Genomic DNA, 22,522 nt, shown 5'->3' with positions numbered 1-22,522 from the left:
GGTGTTGACGCTGCGTTGTTATGTGAGGCAGTTGTTTGCTGTGATAATAGTGTTCTAGTGGCAGGTTTCTGCTTTTGTACATGTTTCTTGAATTTATGCTCTTAATTTTGTGAAACGAGGACGTTTCTTTTCGGAGGAGGGGAGGTATGTAAGCTATTTTATTATGTTATTTGAGTTACCTGGTAAAGCAGGGTATAGCCTATATCGGCAGCTCTTATTTTGAAAGGTTCAAGGAACGGGAGAGTGTGGTTCGGGACCCGTGCGGGGTTCTCCCGCCGTGTGCGGCAATAAAGGAGCAGACGTGCAACGTTCAACTCTATGAAGACTCCGTACTTTATTTTATATTTTCCCAAGTATATGAGTAATAAACACCCTCGGTTACAGTAGCATTTTCAGCTAATCATTTTAGCTTGCTAATTCGCTTAAAGAGCAGTCCTTTTATAAATTGTTTACCCAGTTGGCTGTCAAGGTATTTACACCATTTTGATTTCATTCCTTTCAGCTAACTCCAACCCCCACTAAACTGTCCACAAGGTTAACTTAAGCTAACTTTTAATTCAGAAGACTTCTTCATTGTTCATATCTTACTTTAACGCATGTGTTTGCGCTTGCATGTTAACTGATGCGTAGCTACATGTTTAAGAGTTCCCATGCCTGAGCAGGTACCCTGCATTACTTGTGTCTAATTGCATTTCTTTGTGAAGTGAAGCTAACCACGTTGTGTTTGAGCTCAGATTTTAATGATCTCCTCCCACCCCCTCTGGACTAGCATGGGCCTATTTTGACCATCATCAGGATAATTAACACCACACTCAAATGTCTGTAAGAGAAGAGGGCTCCTTTCATTATCTTCCCACTCATCCTGCAGCTCTTTCTCCCTTCACTCCCCCTTCTGCCTGAGAGAAAAAGCAACAAATGTTAAACTACAACTCACAGGCTATTTGTATGCACATACATTCCCAACCACGTTTTATTTGCACATAAAGTGGCCCATAAACTTTCCTAACAAGTTGTGTTTTCCAGCCATAAAAACAAAAGCACCCAATCAAACAGCCTTAGAGTTAGATAGTTAGACTTATAATGTCATGGTTGTCAGTTTGAATCCAAAGACCTGCAGGAAAATCAGTCCTGTACACCTACTCACCACACCGTCCAACTGTCTAAGTGCACTTGAACTCCTCACAGTTCCATTAGCTCTGCTCTATGACCCACCTGAGAAGAGTGAGGTTCACTGGGCTCGTTCAAGGTAGGTGTGTGTGTGTGTGTGTGTGTGTGGGCAGGGTGTGTTTGTGTGTGTGTAAAAACCCTTTATCCCTTTGTACATACTCCCATAGGGACTTGCTGTAATTAGAAACTTTCTCTGTAAATGAAAACACCACTCTATCAAAGAGGGAACACATTTGCTTCTGCCCAGCTGTGAAGGATTTTCTCCTCCTCTGATATTGAAATGATGTGTCATCCTTCATTGTTCAGGTGCTTTTAAGAAAAAAAAATGAGAATTCATTTTTCTTGAATCAAAGTGTGTGAAAGGAGCCTGGATTAAGACGCACAGAGTGACACAAGCGTCTTGTCATTGTGAGAAATATAATTGTGACGGAACCATCCATCTCTTTGTTGCTGAAATTGACTGGTTTCTGCTACTGTTTTCAAAATGGCAAGGAAAAGGTAAACTGTGATGACTTGATTCACACTCTGACAGACAGATGGAGATGGAGGGATATGGACTGAGCCAAATTACCAGCAGGGCAGTATAACTCCCATTTACATATTTTACAGAGCAATAAAAATGAACACAATTTCCATATAAATGTGAAAATAAATACCCAGGTGAGAAATTGCCTTTTTTTGGTTTGGGCTGTGGTCTACATGTGTGAGAATCAATAACATGCAAAGGCAGATGCTGCGATGATAACAATTTTAGAGTAAATTTATATATACACACACACACACACGCATACATGCACACACCGTGTAATGTCATAAGCTCCCCATGAAAATCATGCACGGCATAAAAAGTGGTACAAATGGCCGCCAAAACAACAGCTGTAATGCGACAGGCAGACATTTGTTCCACTAATCACTGAGAGGATTGTCGAATGCAGCCGAATGGAGGCTAAGAGAGTCTTATGGCATTAGGCGGTGCGGGCGTGACTCCACATCACACGCAAACACGCACACAATCACAGTGGATGAGTGTCTCGTCCATCATCCCGTGCCGTGGCCCTCACACCTTGACAGCTGTCAGTGATTCTGACATGAGAGATCACAGAATAAAAGGATTACCCTGATGTGTGGAGAAAAGGCATGTTCCCTGCAGATATTCAGAGGGGGCTCACATCAAGTAAACAACTGTGGGTTATACAAGAGCACTCAGATTAAAGGGTTAGGTTCTTTCTAACACAAATACAGATATTTAGTTTTCTCCTGTGTGGTAGTTTTCTGGGCAGATAGCTCTGCTACTGTGTGCTGATTAGATTTCTGAAATCTCTGCTTCCACAATAAAATAGATTTATAATGTATCTATTGGTGATGTATATAATAAAACATTTACTCATGATGTTTGATAGTACAAACAATGTGCCTGTGACTCTGGATAGTCTGCTACCATCCTGTCAAAAGAGGGTCTAGTTTTGAACGTAAACCTGTTGTCAGCTGGTTCTGTGGATTATTAAGTTATCACTGGAGAGAGAGATTGCCTTTCTTTTCAAAAGCTCTAATAGTGAACATTTCTGTCTCGGCTGTGACTGACCTAATTATGTGATGGAAAAATAGGTTATTTGAAAGGATGTGACAGAATGTATGCAAGGCAAACACAGACAATGACAAACTAAAAAAGTTAAAAGACCTAAAACAATGATCAAGTCAGAACCCCCCCCCCCCCCCCCCCCACCCCCCAAGTCTCTGAGATTCAGTCTGTCTACAGTATCTGTCTTTGATAAGTGTGAACAGTACATCAATATATTACCAACTTGATAGGAGAAAAAGTTGCCTATTCACATTTCAGGCTTTGTTATTGTTCCTTTGGAGAATCATTTCTAGCCTTTCAACAGACAGTCATATTCACCCTCGTTTTGCTCTGTCTTTGGTCTGATTTCTTTGAGGAAACATTTGACTCTTGAGGTCCATGTTCCATATGTTCTTTAGCTTGTGGCTGAATGTATTGCCAGCAGGAGGGGAGGGACTTAATTTTTCAAAGTAAAACACAATTTCTTTAACAAAACTAGGAATTAGATATGTATTTAAAAAAAAGTAAGAGAAACGTGTGATGGCATCTGAATGTATTCAAAGTGATAGTTGGATGATTCTGTTTGTTTTTGGTTTTGTTGTAGTTTTTTACGTGTTTGTTCTCTTTCCTTCTCCCCCTTCCCCTCCTGTTTTTCTCTCCTGCCGGTTGGTGAGTGGCAGGGCTGGTGGCTGTCTTCACCTCTCGGCAGCAGACGAGGCACCTGGCTCCAATCAGCTCATCATCTTCACTGTAAAAGCCACGGTCGTCACTCTGCGACTCTGTCAGATAATTCTGTCTCATTCGCTCGCGCTCTGTGTATGATTGAGCTGTTTATTTTGCAGTGGTTTTGTGCATTGGATATTTTTGTTCTAACCTGTGTTTTTTTATGCGCCTGTGTTCAGGTGTGCCTCATTGTTCACCAGTCTCAGTGTTTGAGATTCCTACGTCGTCTCGAGGTCAAGCCAGCCAGCTCCCTGCCATATCATGTATTTGGGCATTTTAACGCGAACAGCCATTCTGTTTCCACTGTATTGATAAGTATCTAACACAAAACCCATTAGAGGGAACTTTAAAAAAAAGCACAGTAAAACTTTGTCATTAAATATGATAACTGTGAGCTCAGTTGAAGCCCTAAAAACACTTACTCTTACAAAGATCATATTCTGATTACATGTTGTGTTACACTGTTGTCTAACACAGAATCTTTGGCTGCTCATTTTGATTTATATTCCAGCAATAGGAAGCAGACAAGTCATTAACTCATTTTGGAATGTGTACTCAGCCTAAATAAAAGGATTCTAGCATTATTACGTTAATTGTTTTGCTTTATCTCTGCTTCCATCCCCAAGAAAAAAGATGGCAACCAGCTGCTGAAAATGTTCAAGCACTTTGCATGCAATGGAAGGAGAGCGAACACTGTGTTCACAGGTGACTTGATGCTTATGTTGCTGTGTCTTCTCAGCTTAGCACAATAAGCTTGATCAACTTTATGAAGTGAGCATATGGTTGATGGTTTTAATTTGCTGACAACTGAGAGCTCCACAAACCATGAGAGTGAGAAAATCTGAACTGATGGTTTAATAGTGTTTTTGTGTTTTTACATCTTCATCCGGTCGAGTAATAAACAGAAAGTGCCGACACACACACTCACCTAAACAGATAACAAGGTGCCAACAATCGGGGCAGAGGTTCCTCTCTCTTCCTGGATCTCCCCCGATGCCTTTTCATCTGTGATTTTCTCAGGAAGTCCATTACTATTGCAGACGGGTATCGTGCTTCTGCACCGCAATCAATACTCCTCCATTAAGGTGATGAACGGTCCATTTCCCCAACCTTCTGCAGTCAAGACAAATTCTCCGGAACCACTGATCCAGATCCGTCAATGTGGGCATGACAGCCCAACACCCAGGCAGTGTGAAGGGTAAAGAGAGTTTGACTGGAGAAAGTCTGAACTACTCTTCCATCCTCTCTGCTGGACGTCTCCTGTGAAATGCACGCTGTCTTTTACCCGAACAGCCGTCAACTCAGACACTGACATTCATTCATCAAACAAAAGGTGAGGGATGTGGGCAATTTTCTTTATCAACTCTCTGAGGGTGAAAGGTAACTTGAGCCTAAATTTGAAATGAGATGTGTTACAACCCGATGGGGCTAACACAAAAAGAAAAAGGAAATGGAAGAAGGGTCCACATGCTGTTCAGCTCCCAATGAGCAACTTTTTAAAGGGCAATGCTTCAATCCAAAAGACCTTTGGACCGAAACAGTAATACTAATTTAACTTAATACAAAAACACACAATCCCTGGCTTAGAGGCACAGCAGAACAAACTCCAAACGCCTCTCCTCTGAAGCAAGGTGCACCTCGTTGTTCTGTAGCATCACCTGGGCTGAAGACAACAGAAGGGAAGAAGGGACAAACAGCACAGGGAACAACAGACAACTGTACCAAGATGTCTGGGAAATGAAGGTCTTCTGCTGGATGTTGTCTACCAAACCAAAAGTTTTTTTTTTCTGCAGGTAAAGATGTTAAACTATGTGAAAGAAATGTATAGATAAAACATGTATGTGGTTCAAAAATTTTTTTTTTTTGGTTGTATTTCTTCAGATCATTTTATTTTAGAAACAAGGAATAAACAGATGGCTAACTTTTCTCTTTCTTCCCGCATCAACAAGGAGACAAGGTTGACCTGGCAGAGAACATATTTCCCCACAGCATTCACAGTAAGCATTGATATTCTTGTTTGCAAGACGACGACAACACTCAATGTTCTGTTTTTAATTTATGGAATAAATGCACAGTCACCCTTCAGGAGAAAAATGAATTTCCTTACAAATTTTTGAGGGAGAGACACGTTGTGAAATCAAAATCGACAGTGTCTTGTTAATTCAATAAAGTCAGCTTTCTTAGCTCTCTCCAAAAAGTATTTTCATCCAATTTAACAGCCGGCATTCTGTACTATCTTTTAGTTATCTGAAGAGAAATGCAGAGGCAAAGCAATTACAGGCTAACTGACAGGCTCCCAACCCAATGTTCAGCTCATCAAACAGACTGTATTATGTTCAAGCAAAGTTCATTGTTTTTTTTAGTGAAAGCGCAAACACATTTAAAAGGCAAAAAAAGGCACAAAAAAATTATATAATGCTCCACTGAAGTTACACACCAACATGTCACAGCCATTTAGATATGAGTATAACGAGTACTGACGAGGAAAACTGCTGTTGTCAGTAGTGCCAATAGCCTAGCAGTGATGTCTCACGCCTCACGTACAGAAGCTACAGTCCTTGTCACAGCGGCGATGGGTCTGAATACAATCTTGGCCCTTTGCTGCATGTCATCATCAACTTTATCCTCCCATTTTCATATCTCTATTCAGCTGTCCTATCGAAGAAAAAAAAAAGGTCAAAGTGACCAAAAATAAACTTCAACTTTATGCATTAAAAAACAGCTGTTGTCAAGTTTTCTGTGCTTCAGGAGAAGCTTTGCAAAAGGACTGAACGATCTCATCGTAGACTTGGTGACCTTCTGGGCACTAAGTGTTTTGCATCTTTGTTGGGGTTTTTTTGCCATGTAGAAAGGGATCATTATCTTTTTTTTTAATTTGCACACTATTTCTAGCTGGGCATGGGTGAAGAGCCCAAGACTGATGTCTAATTTAGTGGAACAATAAAGTTAATCTTGATCTCGATAATGTGACAAAACATTAACATGATGATTTTTTTTCACATATTAGGGACTGTGATTGGACTGAATTGAACATTACTTCGTATTTTTAGCTTTTCATCCAGTGTCATTAAATACCACGAGACTGCATGTCACAACCAATGAAATACAGATGATGGACTCAAAGTGTACAGCTCATACAAGGCATGGTAAGGTAAAAGGCAGACAGTGTTTATTGTCCAATCTAAAAAGTAGTACACGAAAGCATACTACAGAGTCAGCAAAAAAAGGGGCAGACAAAGGAATAAAAAGAGTACATCTTAAGGTCAAAACAGTAAATCTGTCATGAAAACTGGGAGCAAGAAAGTTGGGTCAAGGTAACGAAATGAAGGGAAGACACCCGTTTATTTGTTAAAAGATAATCAAGGAAAAAGAGGAAACAAGTGGGTGACACAATAGCAATGTCCATTTCACCAGTTGTTTGCTGACCCTCTTGTCACTATGCACCGCTTCTGTAAACTAGCAAACAGCGCACTGAAGCTAGCTTCCATAAATTTAGTGTCTTAACTAAACCTATTATTTTGAAGGTAATTCAGAATGTCAATGCCAATGAACCATTGAATCAGTTATTTACTTCAAAAAGTATATTTCTCACCTACCTGAAAGTCCACCATCTCAATAGAATTTGTGTGCAATGCTTTTTAGGATATGTTGGGCAATGAAATTTGCACCTTTGTGGTCACTGGCATCGATCCCAACTCATATGAAAAACATTCCAAAAAGGGGCTGCATAAAATGTTCATCTGTGATCTTGAAATGTAACATTTAAGGATGTAGTCCTCAGATTTTGGACACAGCTAACCACAACAGAGGGAAAACACACAGCAGGGAAACTCACAAATGCAGAAAGTATAAAACATGATATGACATACCATATATAGGAAGACTGAATAAAACAGGAAACATGTCAACCCAAACCCAGGACTTTGACCACATATCACAGAAAAGGACAACCAAAGAGAAAAGAAAACACCAACATCAAACATGACAGGTTGAGAAAGAGATAAAATGCTGAATGGTTTATTATGCTGACTTAATGCTAGTAGGCTAAGGCTATACTTTTGTCCTGTTGACTATTTTGACTGGGGTGGCCCAACTGGCACACTGACTTTTTGAGGGGTGGCTTGAAGTTTGATGTGCACACAAACTCATACAAATAAATAAGACAGTGTGCATTACTTTTCTCCATGTGTTTTATTAAGAATTGAAAGTACAAACAAAGCAAATAGCCAATCACAGTGTAGGTTTAGTGGGGTGGCCAAACATATTTCTAGAAGGGCCCATGCCACTCCTGTCCACCCTTCTGTTGGACAACTTTTCATTAGGTAATAATTAAAATAGGCTAACAAGAAATAAAGTACAGTATGACTTAAACTGGCATACTAAATGCCCATGATTAAGTTTACGAGAATTGTGCATTTTTAACAGAAAAACCAGATTGCAAAGCAAAATATAGTCTTGAATAGCAGCAATAAGTGTGTACTTCAGTCTTTAAAAGAGAGAAACAGGTTTTCAGTCCACATGTTGAAACAACATTTTCAGCCAGGTTGTAGACACTCATTTTTAGAGGGAGGGATGTTTAATGCATTTGTTCCCCATGGTACAGACATGTCATTAAAAACTGAAGAGAAATCCTCATGTGTATTCTTGCCTTCTCAGTGTGTTAGTATGCTAACATTTGATAATTAGCAAACCCAAAGGACAGTCTGGGCTTAAGGGAAATTGTGTCAGCGGTGTTGTAGTCATTAGAATTCATCCTCTGGGTGCTCTGAAGGTCACTGACAAAATGTAATAGCAAAGCCAAAGTGTGGTTTTGTAATCCTTAATGCAGGACCAAAACGATGGAACAAGTAAACAACAGGCAGAGATGCTCTCTTCTTCCCTATGTGGCCTTGTCACCTGCAAGGTTCAAAGTGTTCATGGCCAGTTCCCGGAGATCAGGGTCATGATAATAAATTGCTCTTTGGTCTGATGAAAACATAAAAATATTACAAACATTTGCAGGGATATTAAGGCACATTTTTACCTGTAACTGCGTGAGTTGTGTGGTTTATCTATTCTAACCTATAGGTTCAAGAGCAGGGTCACACCTCGATCACACAAATATAACTAGCTTTTCCTTCCGTGACACCCTTTCCATTACCTGTGTGTACATATATCAGAGAGAGCTTGTCTTGATATCATTTCAATGTATTTACCGTTGGTGATTTGAGTTCATATTTGATTGAAGCTGTTTTATTTGCTTGTTTTTATGATGAAGTGTGTTGTTTTCATGCTTAATGTACTCATGTGCATTGTTCTATACATCGTTATTCTCAAGTCCCAAATCCCTCATCTTTTTCATTTCGAAAAACTGTAACCATTTGGAGGAAGCCAAACCAGAGAAGTGTTTTGAGGCGTGCCCTCTCCTGAACCTCCGTGTCCCTCACAGCTGCAGCTTATTTGGCCCCATTTGGCCTCTCTTATCCCAACCTCCCTCCATCCTGTAGCAAATTCCAAATACATTTATAGCATAGTCTTGTAATGGAAAGCTAGGTTCATTGTTGACTCTGTTATGTGTGGGTGTGAACCTGTCTCCAAGTCTAACCCGATGATTGACTGGCGACCTGGAGAACTGGTGACCTTACTCCCCCAATGTTACCTGGGATTGGTATGGACCCCTGCATGACCTTCAAGGGCTGAATAGGTTCTGCTGATGATGGATGATGGATTTATGACGTAAACCAGACAAAGAACTGCAGCAGCTGGAACCAGACGGTGTTTGCCACTTTAGTTTGATGAATGACTTCGGCAATTAATCTTTGTTTCCAATTAATTAATCTGTCAATCACAGCATTGTTTCAGCACTGGAGAATTACTTTAAAGTATTCCTTTCTGTTGCAGTTGCAGAGTGTTATTGAGTTGCAATACAATAAATGTTGAAGTGCTCCCTCCGCTCCCTCCTGAACTAACACTTGATGTTGAACTTGCATTGTTAAACCTCCCAGCTCTGCTCTAAAACACTGTGTTAAAATCACAGCTTGCCTTGTTCTGTTTTGCATTTTGCATGACCATGTGGAGGGAACAGATTGATCAATGGCGGGGCTGACGTCAGGATGAAGGATTGATTAGTTTAATCTCTCGCTATAGTGTCAGATGATCTGAATTACAATAGCATGTGCTCTCTTTCCCCCCCCCCCCCCCTCTCTCTCTCTTTCTCTCCCCAGCCTTATTAATGAAAGTATTATGCTGAGTTTTTTCTCTGCAGAGATGTTGTATATTAAAGCTGACAGAAGTTGAGAATTGACATCTTGCAGGATGTGACCCTGCATTGGAGGTTGTGTTTCACTTTTGGTAAGTGTTCCCGCCACTCGAGCCCCTAAACACAATGCATCAACAGTGCCACAAGCAGGAATATTGCTCCCTGTCAAAAAAAGGCTGACTTCTGGTTAGGATATGCCCTTCAGGCTCCCCTGGCCCTCAGGCTGCAGCACTCCACTGCAGTGTTGAATTCAGGACAAGATGGACTGTTTACAAGGATTATCATGAACGGTCACTGATACAAAACTGTCGCCCTGTCTCCTTTCGTTGAAACCAGTAAGACAATTCAACGGCTAATCGATTCTGAAAGGTGGTTTTCTGAGTCTTGTTATTCCCTATCTTCCCCAAGCAGGACTGTCATGGCTGATGTGATCCTAATACCTGATAGCACACTTTTTGTAAATGGAAAAAACTTAAGCCTACATAAGTAGCATTGTGTGTGGGTGTTGTTAACAAGCCATTGACATATACAGTAGCTGTGTAACCTGGTGGCAGGAATGATGGATGTAATGGCCCTGGGATACAATGGCCTCAGCAGGAGCATGGACTGTGGATGTAGCCATTGTGACATCCACATTCTCGGTTAAACTCCCCCCTCCCATTTTAAAACTTCGAGCTGAGATTTTCTTACCAGATGTGAATTTTTTTTTTTTTGAATGACAGGTTGTCAGCCTGAGCAGGAAATTATAAATCTAAGCTATAGCCACACTCCAAGACAAACCCTGCTTTGCTGTTTTGAATTTTACTACATCAGGATGGAGTACTTGACACTTCCTTGTCTCTCCTCATCTTTTGTTGTGCTAGATTATCCACTTTGGGTTGCACATGTTTAACGTATTCCACAGAAGACTATAGGTTCACATGGGTTACTTCTTCTCATTGATTCTCTATTTTACAATTCTTACCATTATGATTAGTATCAGGATATCTGGATATGTCTTTATCATAATATGATAGACACACTGTATTCACATTATCTGTTAATGAGAAGAAAACAAATCGGCAGGTTCTTTCAGGTGAGGCAGCTCATTATCATAAAAGTAAACAATTTGATGATGATTGTTGTTGGGGATGGCCTGCTGCCATGGACATCATCCCCAACCCTTTTCAACTTTGATATGACATGCTGTCTATTTATGAATATTATACATTTCTTTATCAATATTCATCAGCCTCTGTGACTCTGTGACAAGCACCACGGTAAGGCTGACATATTGTCATTGACCATCACTTTGTTTTCAGCAGTGTTTTACAAAAGAACTAAAGCTCAATTTCCATGAAAAAAACAATGAAGTGTAGCCATGGTGACATGCACTAGGATTGTTTTATTGGATTTGAGTTGAACATTTTCTATTCACTGGTGCAGTACCATATATATATATATATATATATATATATATATATATATATGGTATATATATATATATATTTTTTTTTTTTTTCTATTTTCCATAAAGTCCTTCCGATGTAGCGGAGACAGACAGCTCTAAGAATAATCACAGTACGCTGCCTCCCACACGGACGCAACGTAGGTAGAAATCAACATTGCTCTTCTTAAAGAAAGACAAGAAAGCCTGAGAAGTGTTGTTAGATGCAGTTTGGTGAAGTTACAAGTCCCTTGTTTTTATAGACAAGCAGAACAGCCTTTTTTAGCACTCGATGATTGATTGATGAGATAAAATTAAACAATATTCGATACATTTTACTGCATCATTTAAATGAAAAAAAGCTATTGCAATGGTGTTCCTATGACAATGCCATAATACCTTTGAAAACCCCATTTTATTATAAGTAAAATATACTCGTTATATATATATACTAGTTATCTATTTACATTTGTATAAAAGAAAAAAGTAAGCTCTTTATGCGTGCGTTTGTGTGTGTGTGTCTGTGTGTGTGTTTGTGTGTGTGTGTGTGTGTGTGTGTGTGTGTGTGTGGGTTCATATTTGTGTCCTGTAAAACAATGACAATGTTGTTCTTCACACACTGAGAGAAACTCTGAGTTGATATATAAACTCACAGGTGCTAAAGTCGTTTTTAGATTTGCAGCCATGCTGCCCTCTTCTGCCTGCATACAGTAAAATGAGATTATTCCACTGGCACTTTCTCATTTCATCTAGTAACCAGAGGCAAGACATTGCTTTCTTACTTTATACAGGACCTTTGATCATATTTACTGTTTGCAGACATGAGCGTCTTAGTGAATGTGGCTTATATTGTGTTTAGATAATGTGATGAAAGTCTTTATCATATAGGCCTATATGACACTAGCCTGTTCTATAGACCAAAATAACAGGTAACCTTATTTCAAGTAAATTATTTATAGGTATAGTTCAGGAGTCAACAAAAATTAAAAAATAATAATGCATTGAATTGCTTTTCTGTCAATGACTGGTCGCGGCAGGAGGATTTCTTTCAATCATTGAGCAGAGTTTTCCGTGATCTCTGTAAAATAAATCGACCAATACGTGCTACTTATCGGCTTGCATAAAATAGCTCACTTCAACCAAGACAGATAATTATGATCACAAAAAAATCTCATTATTCCACACCTTGGCTTCAAAATGTTGATAAAGATTTGTGTCCTCTAAACATTGAGAGCAGGCTCTTCAAAATCCTGCATGATTCATTTAGACTCTCCAGCCCCCTCGAGTGGACGAGTTTTAGCATGACACTGTGAGTGCCCGTGTAGTCAGTTGTCGAACGCTTGCAACAGTGCTGCTCTACAGTGGAACATGAACTAAAATAGATAAAGTTGTTGATGGAATTCCCTATAATACAACAGAAAAGAAAAAGCTCACATGGATTTAATGTATGAAAATCACAGATAATAAACTGTGGTCATTTAGCCTTCGACCTGAAAGACCCAATGTAAAAATCCAACCCTGTTACATAAACATACGTACATTTTTATAGTTTTTTTTTCTGAAGTGGAATTTTAAACAGGCTGTTTGAAGAGGCCTACTAAATATTAGCTCCTGATAATTTCATGTGTTTGTTGTTAAGTCTGAGCAGTAACAATTTGATTTGTTGATTTGTCGACCAATACTGTCGTTTCAGGATGCTGAGGTTCTCATCTATGCCTCGTGTCATTTAGGCTAGATTATTGTAATGTCCTTCTGTCAGGTCTGCCAAAGAAAAGTCTTCAGAGTCTGCAGATGGTTCAGAATGCTGCAGATATGAACATATTTCACCAGTGTTATCCTCTCTCCATTGGCTCCCTGTTCATGCCATTGCCAGAGCAGACTTTAAGATATTACTGCTAACCTATAAAATATTAAATGGCAGCTCATTGTATCTTAAAGACCTAGTGAGCCCTATGTGCCTGCTCGAGCCCTGCGTTCTCAGGGGGCGGGTCTTCTGAGTGTCTCAAAGGTAAAAAAGAAGACAATTGGAGTACATGCTTTTTCGTTCTGTGCACCAACATTGTGGAGCAGTTTACCTCTAGACATCAGGCAGGTTTGTTCTGTTGAGGCTCTTAAAGCAAAGCTGAAGACCAATCTTTTTACAGTTGAGTATGAGTCCTAATTTCTCTGTATGTTTTCCTGAGAATCTAAATGTGTTTCATTTCAATTTAGTTATTTGAAATGTGTTTAAACTTTATTTTCTATGCTCCTTACAGCACTTTGACCTGAAAGTGCCTTACACATAAATGTATTATCATTAATACTGTAATGTAAGTGTGTGATGAATGTCTTTTTTAATTGAGCCTCTGAAGGCTTTAAATTGTTCTCAGTCCACAAAGACAAAGGTCTTTTATTTGAATGTCACTTAAAAGTCAAACTGGATCTTGAAGCCACAGGTGGAAATTAGTTTCCAATGCCGTGATTTTCTTTTATTTCCCAAGATGCTCTCGAATCAGAAGAATGAAGGTGTGGTAAACATGAGAAGAGTCAGACACTTGCAGGAAAACCCACCCTGCATGCTAAAGAGCCCCTCTCTGTCCTGTGGTTAATTATGATTCTTTAGTTTTTATTTTTTGTACAAAATAAACATATGCTGTCTTTATAATTATTTACTAAGTTACTTTATAATGAGAGGTAAAAAGGTGAATTATACTGAGAACAATACTATACAGCTACATTTAAAACTACATAATTCAATTAAAATGATGTTTTTTCTTCTGAAAAACAAGCTACATCTCTGTCTCTGTCTCTCTCTCCCTGCCCTTTGTCTCTCCACCAGTCACAGCTTGGCTCAGAGCTTTAAGATAAATGCCTGTAAATACATTAAAGGTTCCACTGACTGACTGACACCAAACCAGTCTGAGATAAACAGTATAAATGTTACCAAAAACATGTGCAGGACTCAGGTGCTCTCTCGTCTTGCTCAATAAAACCAAACACGTGTGAATAAATGGGAGCAATAAATCGGATGTAAAATAAACGTATTTATCTACAACTGTTTCCAAATAGGTTAGGAAACATCATAGACTCAAGCAGAGACCTGTTGTTTTTGGAAAATGATTCGTCAAATTCAATGCAAGTAACACGTTTCTAAAAAGTTTGGGACAGGATTGTTTATCTCTCTGTTGCATCACGTTTTTTTTAACAACTCTTTGTAAGCATTTTGCGCTGATAGACTGTATATATATTTTTATTTGAATGGCTTATTACAGATTTTTTTCTTCCCCACATTTGAATGAAAATTCTAACTTAGAAATGTAAAAAGTTTACAGTTCTATTCAAAATAAGTCCCATCTCTAGGAAGGCAAAAAGACAATCAGAGCTAAGGATTTTGGGCTAAATAAAATCGTCCACGTGTCACAGAATCTCCTTCCAGAAGATTATCTTTAAAACCGACGTCCTAGATGACCGATGTGGAAGTTTATTTTTGTTGCTGTTTTAGTGCCATGAAAACAAAAGTAGCTCTGAAGTTCTTCAAACGAATGACGCTAAAATTCCCTCTCAGACTGACCAATAAGAAGTGAAGGAGGGCCTATGCCAACCCTCTGGATATGTCCCTGGTAACAATTTATGTGAAACGTGTAATCAGAATTAAATTTGAAATGGGCATATAATCTTAATTGTTTTTAATTCAATCAAATATGTGTTTTTTCATTTACACAGCATCCTGACCTGTTTCGAAATGGAGTTTTAAATAGACTCTACATTTTTTCTGAATGGTGCATCTTGGGCTGTGTAGGGATTAAACTCTTAAACCATCATTAAACAAACAGAAGAACACTGCAGCACACTGATCTTTAAAATAGATTTTATTTATCATTTTGTAATTCAACAGTTTACGATATACAGCGGACAGGACTAAGACATTTCAATGGATTTTGGCCCTAAAGGTTTGAAAAACAAGAACAGACATGGTTAGATAGATAGACAGATAGATATGATAGAGAAGAACTGAGTTCTCATTTCTCACTTGTGCTTTTCCTCTCCACTCCTCCAACAGTCCAACAGTTACATTGGCAAAGCAACAACACAGCGTTTGTCCACTGACACCTGGACATTTACATTGTTGATTTTTTTTTTTATGGAAGTGTAAATTCTCTTATTTTCCCCTGTTGCTTTTAAAAAATAAACATGATTTCTTTAAAGTGCTGAAATGAGAGATTATGCTTCTATGCGCAGTAGTAAGTCATTCGAGAGGTAATGAGGTGAAATCACAGTTTTGTTTTAAAGAAGAGTACAGCAGTTGTGCTTTATATATTTCTGTAGAAAATGGTCTGAGCTTTCATTTAGTTCACGTTCTTCAACATTAGTAACTTTCTGCACAAACACCAAAGTGTATGATGATACTAAAAAGTAATATCAATATTCAGGACATGGGTCTAATATTTGTGTTGTTTTTAGCTCTTATGGAGGACCAATTTACTCTTTGAGAATCCAGATAATTCCATGTGACAGATATTTGCTCAAAATGTTCAGATAAAACAGGATAGTATTCTAATGTTATAAGTAATGGTGTGTTAAGCAGCCTGACGATAGTTAGTTCTTGGTTACAGTCATTTTGGTGGTTGTTTTTTGCTTATTTTTGAACATGTTGCAAAGTTAGAAACAGAAAAAGCCTAACTGTTTGGATAAAGGGCCACTGACTGAGTATTAAATGTAAACAGCGATGTATGACTGTTGGCACTGCATTGTGTAAAATAGAGCTCTATATTCATGAAATACTGTTTACAATAAAAAGCATCTTCATGTAGCTGCAGCTGCCATCTATACCAAAACTCACACTAAAAACCAACCATTCTTCTGTAGTTCAAGTTTCGATCCAAAGCTTTTTGTTTGAAAATGCTTTATATTAGCTTGTGTGTTTGTTTCTATGAATACACCTTATATAACAAAATAGTCGTTGAACATGGTAAACAATGATTAAAATCTGAATATGTACTTTTCTTTCTCTTCTTTTAGTAATAAAAAAAGTCGTGTTTTTTTTTTCACTCCGTAAAAGATAGACTGTATATTATTAGCAGAATAAGACTCGGCTAGTTCTGAGAGATTAGAGGTACATCGACATCAATACTGACACTAGCTCCTGCGCTACATGCAGGCTCAGCAGTTAGAGCTAATCGACTACACATAGAGTACACAATACACCTGATGTCATCTACAGTACACTACAAGAAACATGACAAATCAAAAACAAAATGAAACAATGCCCACCCACCCTCCCTCAACCAGCAAAAAACACACCCCAAAAAATAAAAGCAAAGGTAAACATACACATACACACAGTCCGATTATATATTTTTACATTACTGTACAAAGGGAGGAAGAGTTGTGGGGCCAGCAGAGATGGTGAGGGTTGGGATATATAGAGAGATAGCATGGTGGCTATAAGCTTCACTTACTACGGCATGAACACATGAGACACGCGATCACAAAAAGGAGAAAGTCTGCGCTATGACCGGCCGCATAAACACTGAGAATAAAACGTTCAACATCAAATAAAACCTCTTTTTAAAACTGTAACGTTCCTCAGGTGGAAAAAATCTACTTTCAGGAAGAAATTCAATACACTTAAATTATGTATAATAATGTTTTGTTTCATAGAGCACCTGATTTTGCAGTGATTTAATCGCAAATGATCTGTCATGAATTGTGAAGAGTTCATGAATGAAAACAGTTAAAACAGACTGCTTACTAGCAACACAAACTACAAGTCTTTCCCTAAAATCAAACATATGAAGCTAAAATGTAATCACCTTCCTTTAAAAAGAGTTTGTTAAAAGCTTCTTAAAAGTGTGTGCTTGTTTCAGAATATTTACTGTGCTTCTTGTGAATTGTATTATTTTATTGTAGCCTGTAGTTTTATACATTAAACACTGAAAGCCACAGGGAGACTTGTGTCTATGGGGCAATTCACAGCTAAATCATTATTGTGCCTTTTCTACCCTGAGTGCCAGCAACACCCCATCTAGTGGATGAATGGAACAACTGCAACTTAATCTTGAATTCTGTTTCTTTTGATTACTATTCTCAAAACGTGACTGTGGGTGAAAAGAAAATGAAGAGAGAATGTGCAGATCTTATGCTGAGATGGTGATCAGATGGCGCTTAAATGATTCAGAAACATGTTAAATGCCTGACAAGCATGAGAAAATAGTACTGTTTACAAAAGAGGAATTCAAAAAGCCGGAATTTGGAAGAGGAATTTGGAAGCCCGAGTCCTTTAGGAGGAGAAGATTTGATACTACTGACATGTCTGCAGCGTATGTGAAGCTGTAGCTAGCAGCTGCTTAGTTTAGCCTAGCTTAGCATTGGGTTAAGACTGAAGACAATCAGCAAACGTGGCTCTGCCAAAAGGTTACATATTTCCCCTCCCAGTATCTGGCTAGCCTTAGTTTAGCATTAAGACTGGACACAGATGGCTAGTCTGGCTCTGCTTTAAGGTAAAACAAGCAACCTACCAGCACCTGGTTAGCTTAGCTTAGCATAAAAACTAAAAACAAAAATAATCAGTTAGTCTGGTTCTGTCAAAAGTAAATTTTTTACCCTCCCAGCATCTGGTTAGCTTTGCATTATAACTTGAGACTGGGGGGACAAGCTAGGGTGGCACTGTCTTTCAAAGGTTAACTGTTTGATAGCTCGACTTAGCATTACAACTAGAAACAGGACAACAGCAAATCTGACTTTGTCCTATATTTAAACAATCCATCTACCAGCACCACAAAAGCTTCTTGTCAAACGACAATTTGCTGATTTACACAAAGTTGGCCGGGACCATTCAGTGGGCAGCAGCACATGAATTTATGAATATTAAATAAACAAGATGCAAAACAATACATGATCATTTGTAAGCCTTAGAGGTGCTGGTAGATTACACAGCCAACCCCTCACAAAACTAAGCTAAATTTGTGGTGTTTTCTTCAGCTTCATATTTATAGCAAAGACACCAAAGTGGTATAAATCTCCTCAACTCTCAGTGTGTAAAGAGTTTGTTGACTACAAATAAGTTTGCCGTATGCTATATTTGATTTTGTGTTTCATCTGAATATGTTCCATGCTCCTACTGGTATTATAGCCCTCACGTTCTCCATTTGATATAAGTTTTGTGAGCTCAGGAAACAAAGACAAACCAAAACTACAAAGCGAACAAACATCACAGCCAATCCTGATGCAATCCACACAACAAAAAGCCTCCCTGCCTGTGAAACTAAATTCATCTCTCTACCACCTGAGCAGACAAAGACAAGTGATCACACAGCTGTCTAGATAACAAAATATCAAATCTCTCTTAGTGTATTTGTTCTGTTTTAGACTGTCAACATGCTGCTACAAATGTCCTGGATGCTCTCCAGTTGGACACTTGCAGGAAAACCCACCCTGCATGCTAAAGAGCCCCTCTCTGTCCTGTCACACCCTCCTACACAACAGCAACAAGTCAAGTCACAGATGAGGAATGGTAAACGTGGTTAATTATGATTCTTTAGTTTTTATTTTTTGTACAAAATAAACATATGCTGTCTTTATAATTATTTACTAAGTTACTTTACAATGAGAGGTAAAAAGGTGAATTATACTGAGAGAACAATACTATACAGCTACATTTAAAACTACATAATTCACTTAAAATGATGTTTTTTCTTCTGAAAAACAAGCTACGTTTCTGTCTCTCTCTCCCTGCCCTTTGTCTCTCCACCAGTCACAGCTTGGCTCAGAGCTTTAAGATAAATGCCTGTAAATACATTAAAGGTTCCACTGACTGACTGACACCAAACCAGTCTGAGATAAACAGTATAAATGTTACCAAAAACATGTGCAGGACTCAGGTAACTCAGGTTATGTTTTTGGTAACATGCCTTAATGGGGCAGATTGCTACGACCCACAGGGAGACAGACAACGACACACTTATGATCCTTTCACCTGCTATTTTCCTCCTTCATAGACCCTATCCCAAGATGCATTTCACTCGAAAAAGAATGCCTGGAAGACTCAAGAAGAGATGGCACTTCTATGTACAGAGTTGCATTCACCGGTTTCCTGTGTATGTGTGGGTGCTTATAAAAGAAAGTTAGGGGGTTTCAGTCCCTATATTTGTAACAGGCTACCTTGGTGTAGACAAGGTTTCCACAGGCGAGGAACAAACCACACTGTTAAACTTCAATTGGACCCTGAGAAATGGGCGCTGGGATCTCTTTTTTCAAAAGAATAGGAAACAAATGTGTTGTGTATCTGTGTGAATGCAGAAGAAGATGGTACAGTACTCTCTATTGACATTTCAAAGTTGAAGCAGCTTTAGTGGAAAAGTTACAAATGAGATTTCCACAAATGATCAGCCTTAAGTGTCAGTTACCATCTTGGGTGTTTGTTAAATATTTGTGCTCTGTAGAACGATTTTAAGAAGGAAGCAGCATAAAAACAAGAACAAGCTTAGTCTTAAGCCGAGATCAACTATGGTTGAGGTCACTGTGTGCTGTAAAATGTACAATAGTGTGAGTGTTTGAGTGTGAATGAGTTTATCTGCCTCTTTTTCTGATCTTTTTTTTTTCTTTTTTTCTATCTGTCAGCATCGTCACACTGTAAACGACCAGTACAGGCACAGTTTACCAGCACCTCCCAATGATACAAGTCTTCAGCTGTCAATGACTGCTGCTAGGAAGTCGCCGACTCCAAACACACCCATCTAACAGAATAAAGGAGAACAGTGTGTGTCTCTATGTTGCTGCATGCACAAAACAAACACATGCCTGTACCTCTAACTGCATATGAAGATGACATGTACAAGTTTTACAAAAAAAGGAAAGGAAAAGCAAACTGCATTATTAAATTATGTGTAACAAATTAACAACCCACCCATACGCACACACCGACAGACACACAAATCTTTTGGATGATGACCCAATTTTTTCTTCCTTTCTTTTTTTTTTCTTCCTTTCTCTAGAGACAACACACAGATAGATAGAAGAGGTTAGGATAGATATAATAAGCCCTTACAATATGTAAAGGTCTCCAGCGAATGGGATCTCCCCCACAGAGGACTGTGGGAAAGTGGGGTAAGGACGGAGGAGTGGGAAGGGGGCGAAGAAGGAGATGGTGGCGCTGACAGAAGCAGGGTGCCGTCTATGCGCTTGGGTTGGGGTTGTTGTGTGTGTTGGTGGAGCCGTTGCTTCCCTGGATGGTGAGGCTGATTTCATCCTTCCTCTCCTTCTCCTTTTCTTTCTCCTTCTCATCCTCCTTCTGCTCTTCCTTCAGCTCCTCTTTCTCCTTTAGGGGACGAGCCTCCACTGTGTCTTCAGAGGCCATGGGGGCGTAGTGGCCTGTCCGGTGCTCCTGCAGGGCGGGGCCCCACTTTGGATGGGGTTTGCAAGCGTTCTTCAACCGCTGATGTAGAAGAAGAGAGAGATAGATGTCATGTAGAGCAATCTAATTGTGCAGACAGAGACCACAGAAATAAATGTGTGTCCAATCAACTCAGGTCTGCTTGGGAACACAAATATCAATTAAAACTGCAAGCGGTGATGAAGGGCCCGAAGCACCCCAGTGCATTTCTGGGTGTGCTGCGACCGTGCCAGTGCAGCAGCATCAGGATGTGGCGAAGCAGGAGGCTGTGCAATTCCATTTGTGTAAAAGCCGTAGTACTGGCAATTTTAAAAACGGCAAAACTATGAGATTCACTGCACTGTCATGATACACATCTGCAAAGTGTACGTTCATATGTACACCTGCATGCAGTGTTCCCTTTATAAATCACGGTCCACCTGGAAATGTCCGGACGTAGATGAGCCCCATGTTGTGACCTCTATACACCCACATACAAGCATAAATGGTCAATGCAAAGAAGCTTGTGAATGAAAATGCATACAAACGAGAGGGCAGATCACAAAGTTTAGATGAAGAAAGTAAACTTTCAGACCCAGAAATGGAGGAGCTTGTGATTGAAGTGAAGGTTAGAAAGCACATATCGGAGGTTTTCTGCAGCAGGAGGGTCAGAAACTACAGCAGAATAAAAGAATGACACTGTGTTGCTGACGTCCATGATAATGAAGGTGAGACTGATGAAATATGTATGTGGCGGACTTTCGTTTATTTATTTATTTTTACGTTTATGTATTATCATACAGGATGGTACTTATTGAAAATGGCAGGTTTCAGTGATTATGATGAGATGGATCTGTCCATAAAGTTTTTTTTTACTGTGTGTTTTGTACTATGTGTGAGAGGCATCAATACACACGTGTGTCGCTAATTTCCCATGTCTCCAAAAAGTGTGTCCACTTGGGTCAGAGTTTGCCTTCTGGTGCTCACTTTTACTGTCAGGTTTGTTATTATAGATCACACTTTGCGTGGGAAATGGCGTACACTATTTTCAGACCCTGTTTTGTGCATACGCAACAGTCAGGTCTTTGAATGCAAAATACACAAACAATGTATTTTCCCAGTGTTATGCAGCTGCTTGCTGTAGATGGGATTTGGCTGCATCAAGATAAGAAATCTCCCCACATGTGGGTCCCAGATCAAAACTTTTTTTTGTCACATCACATCTAGCTGTTGCACACACCCCGACATGTGCAGGAGTGCTTCAGTTCCTTGCAGTTTTAATTAATATAATTGTCCCTTCAGAAACAAATACTTGAGATGAGCTGGCCGATTAAACAAACCTGTTGGGCAACGTCTGAGTCCAAGTTATACAACAACAATGATGGTAAGGTATGGGTGTTGTTCATACCTTTCTGTTTTCCCTGCAGCTGCTCATGTTTGGAACACGTGTAACATTTACCACACAGCTAGAGCTGCAGCTATCGAATATTTTAGTAATCGAGTATTCTATCGAATATCCCGTCGATTAATCGAGTAATCGAATAAATCATACTTTTGCTTAATTAAGGTTTAACTCGTCTTGGGTCGTCCCTACAAACCTGCTTCTTTGCAGTTACCATGGAAACGCCTGCTTGTTACAGCCAACCACCTCTGCTCTACAGCTGCTGATGATGCTCACCATATTACTGACAGGGTCCCAAATTCACTTTCTGATTCACTGGTCAAGGCGGCAGGTAGATGAAAAATACAGGCCAAACACGTTTTAATGGCTGAAATAGCAAATAGTGTTTTGTGTAGCCTACACATCTGTTACAGTACATTTAATTGAGAAAGCATTATGTTCTGTTGAATCAATCACAGAAACAATCATTATGTCAGATAAGGAAATTGAGAAACTTTAAATATATATTTGCTAAATTATTATTCCACAAACAAGTTCTGTCTTGATTTAGCTTTGAAGACATTAGACATTTCATATAATCAGCCTGTATATTGTTAAAAGTGTATCTCTGTCTGCTCCTGCAGTGCGTGCATTCAGCGCGCTCACAGACTACAGAGACC

At 39.2% G+C, this 22,522-nt stretch overlaps 1 protein-coding gene across 4 annotated transcripts in view; it reads right to left on the bottom strand.

Moving 5' to 3' along the window:
- Positions 1–14,942: 14,942 nt before the first annotated feature.
- The window catches only part of slc6a9 (solute carrier family 6 member 9), an 88,026-nt gene continuing 80,446 nt past the window's right edge, over positions 14,943–22,522 (bottom strand). For all 4 annotated transcript variants that reach the window (XM_079349444.1, XM_079349445.1, XM_079349446.1 and 1 more), the window contains one exon: positions 14,943–20,524. In XM_079349444.1, the coding sequence (XP_079205570.1) occupies positions 20,264–20,524 (261 nt within the window). In that variant the 3' untranslated portion in view covers positions 14,943–20,263. The remainder of the gene's footprint in view (positions 20,525–22,522) is intronic.

The sequence above is a fragment of the Symphodus melops genome (assembly GCF_947650265.1).
Source record: "Symphodus melops genome assembly, chromosome: 7".
NCBI classification, from domain to species: Eukaryota; Metazoa; Chordata; class Actinopteri; order Labriformes; family Labridae; genus Symphodus; species Symphodus melops.
Note: the sequence above shows the minus strand (reverse complement) of the source record. Positions and strands in the feature narration are given on the sequence as shown.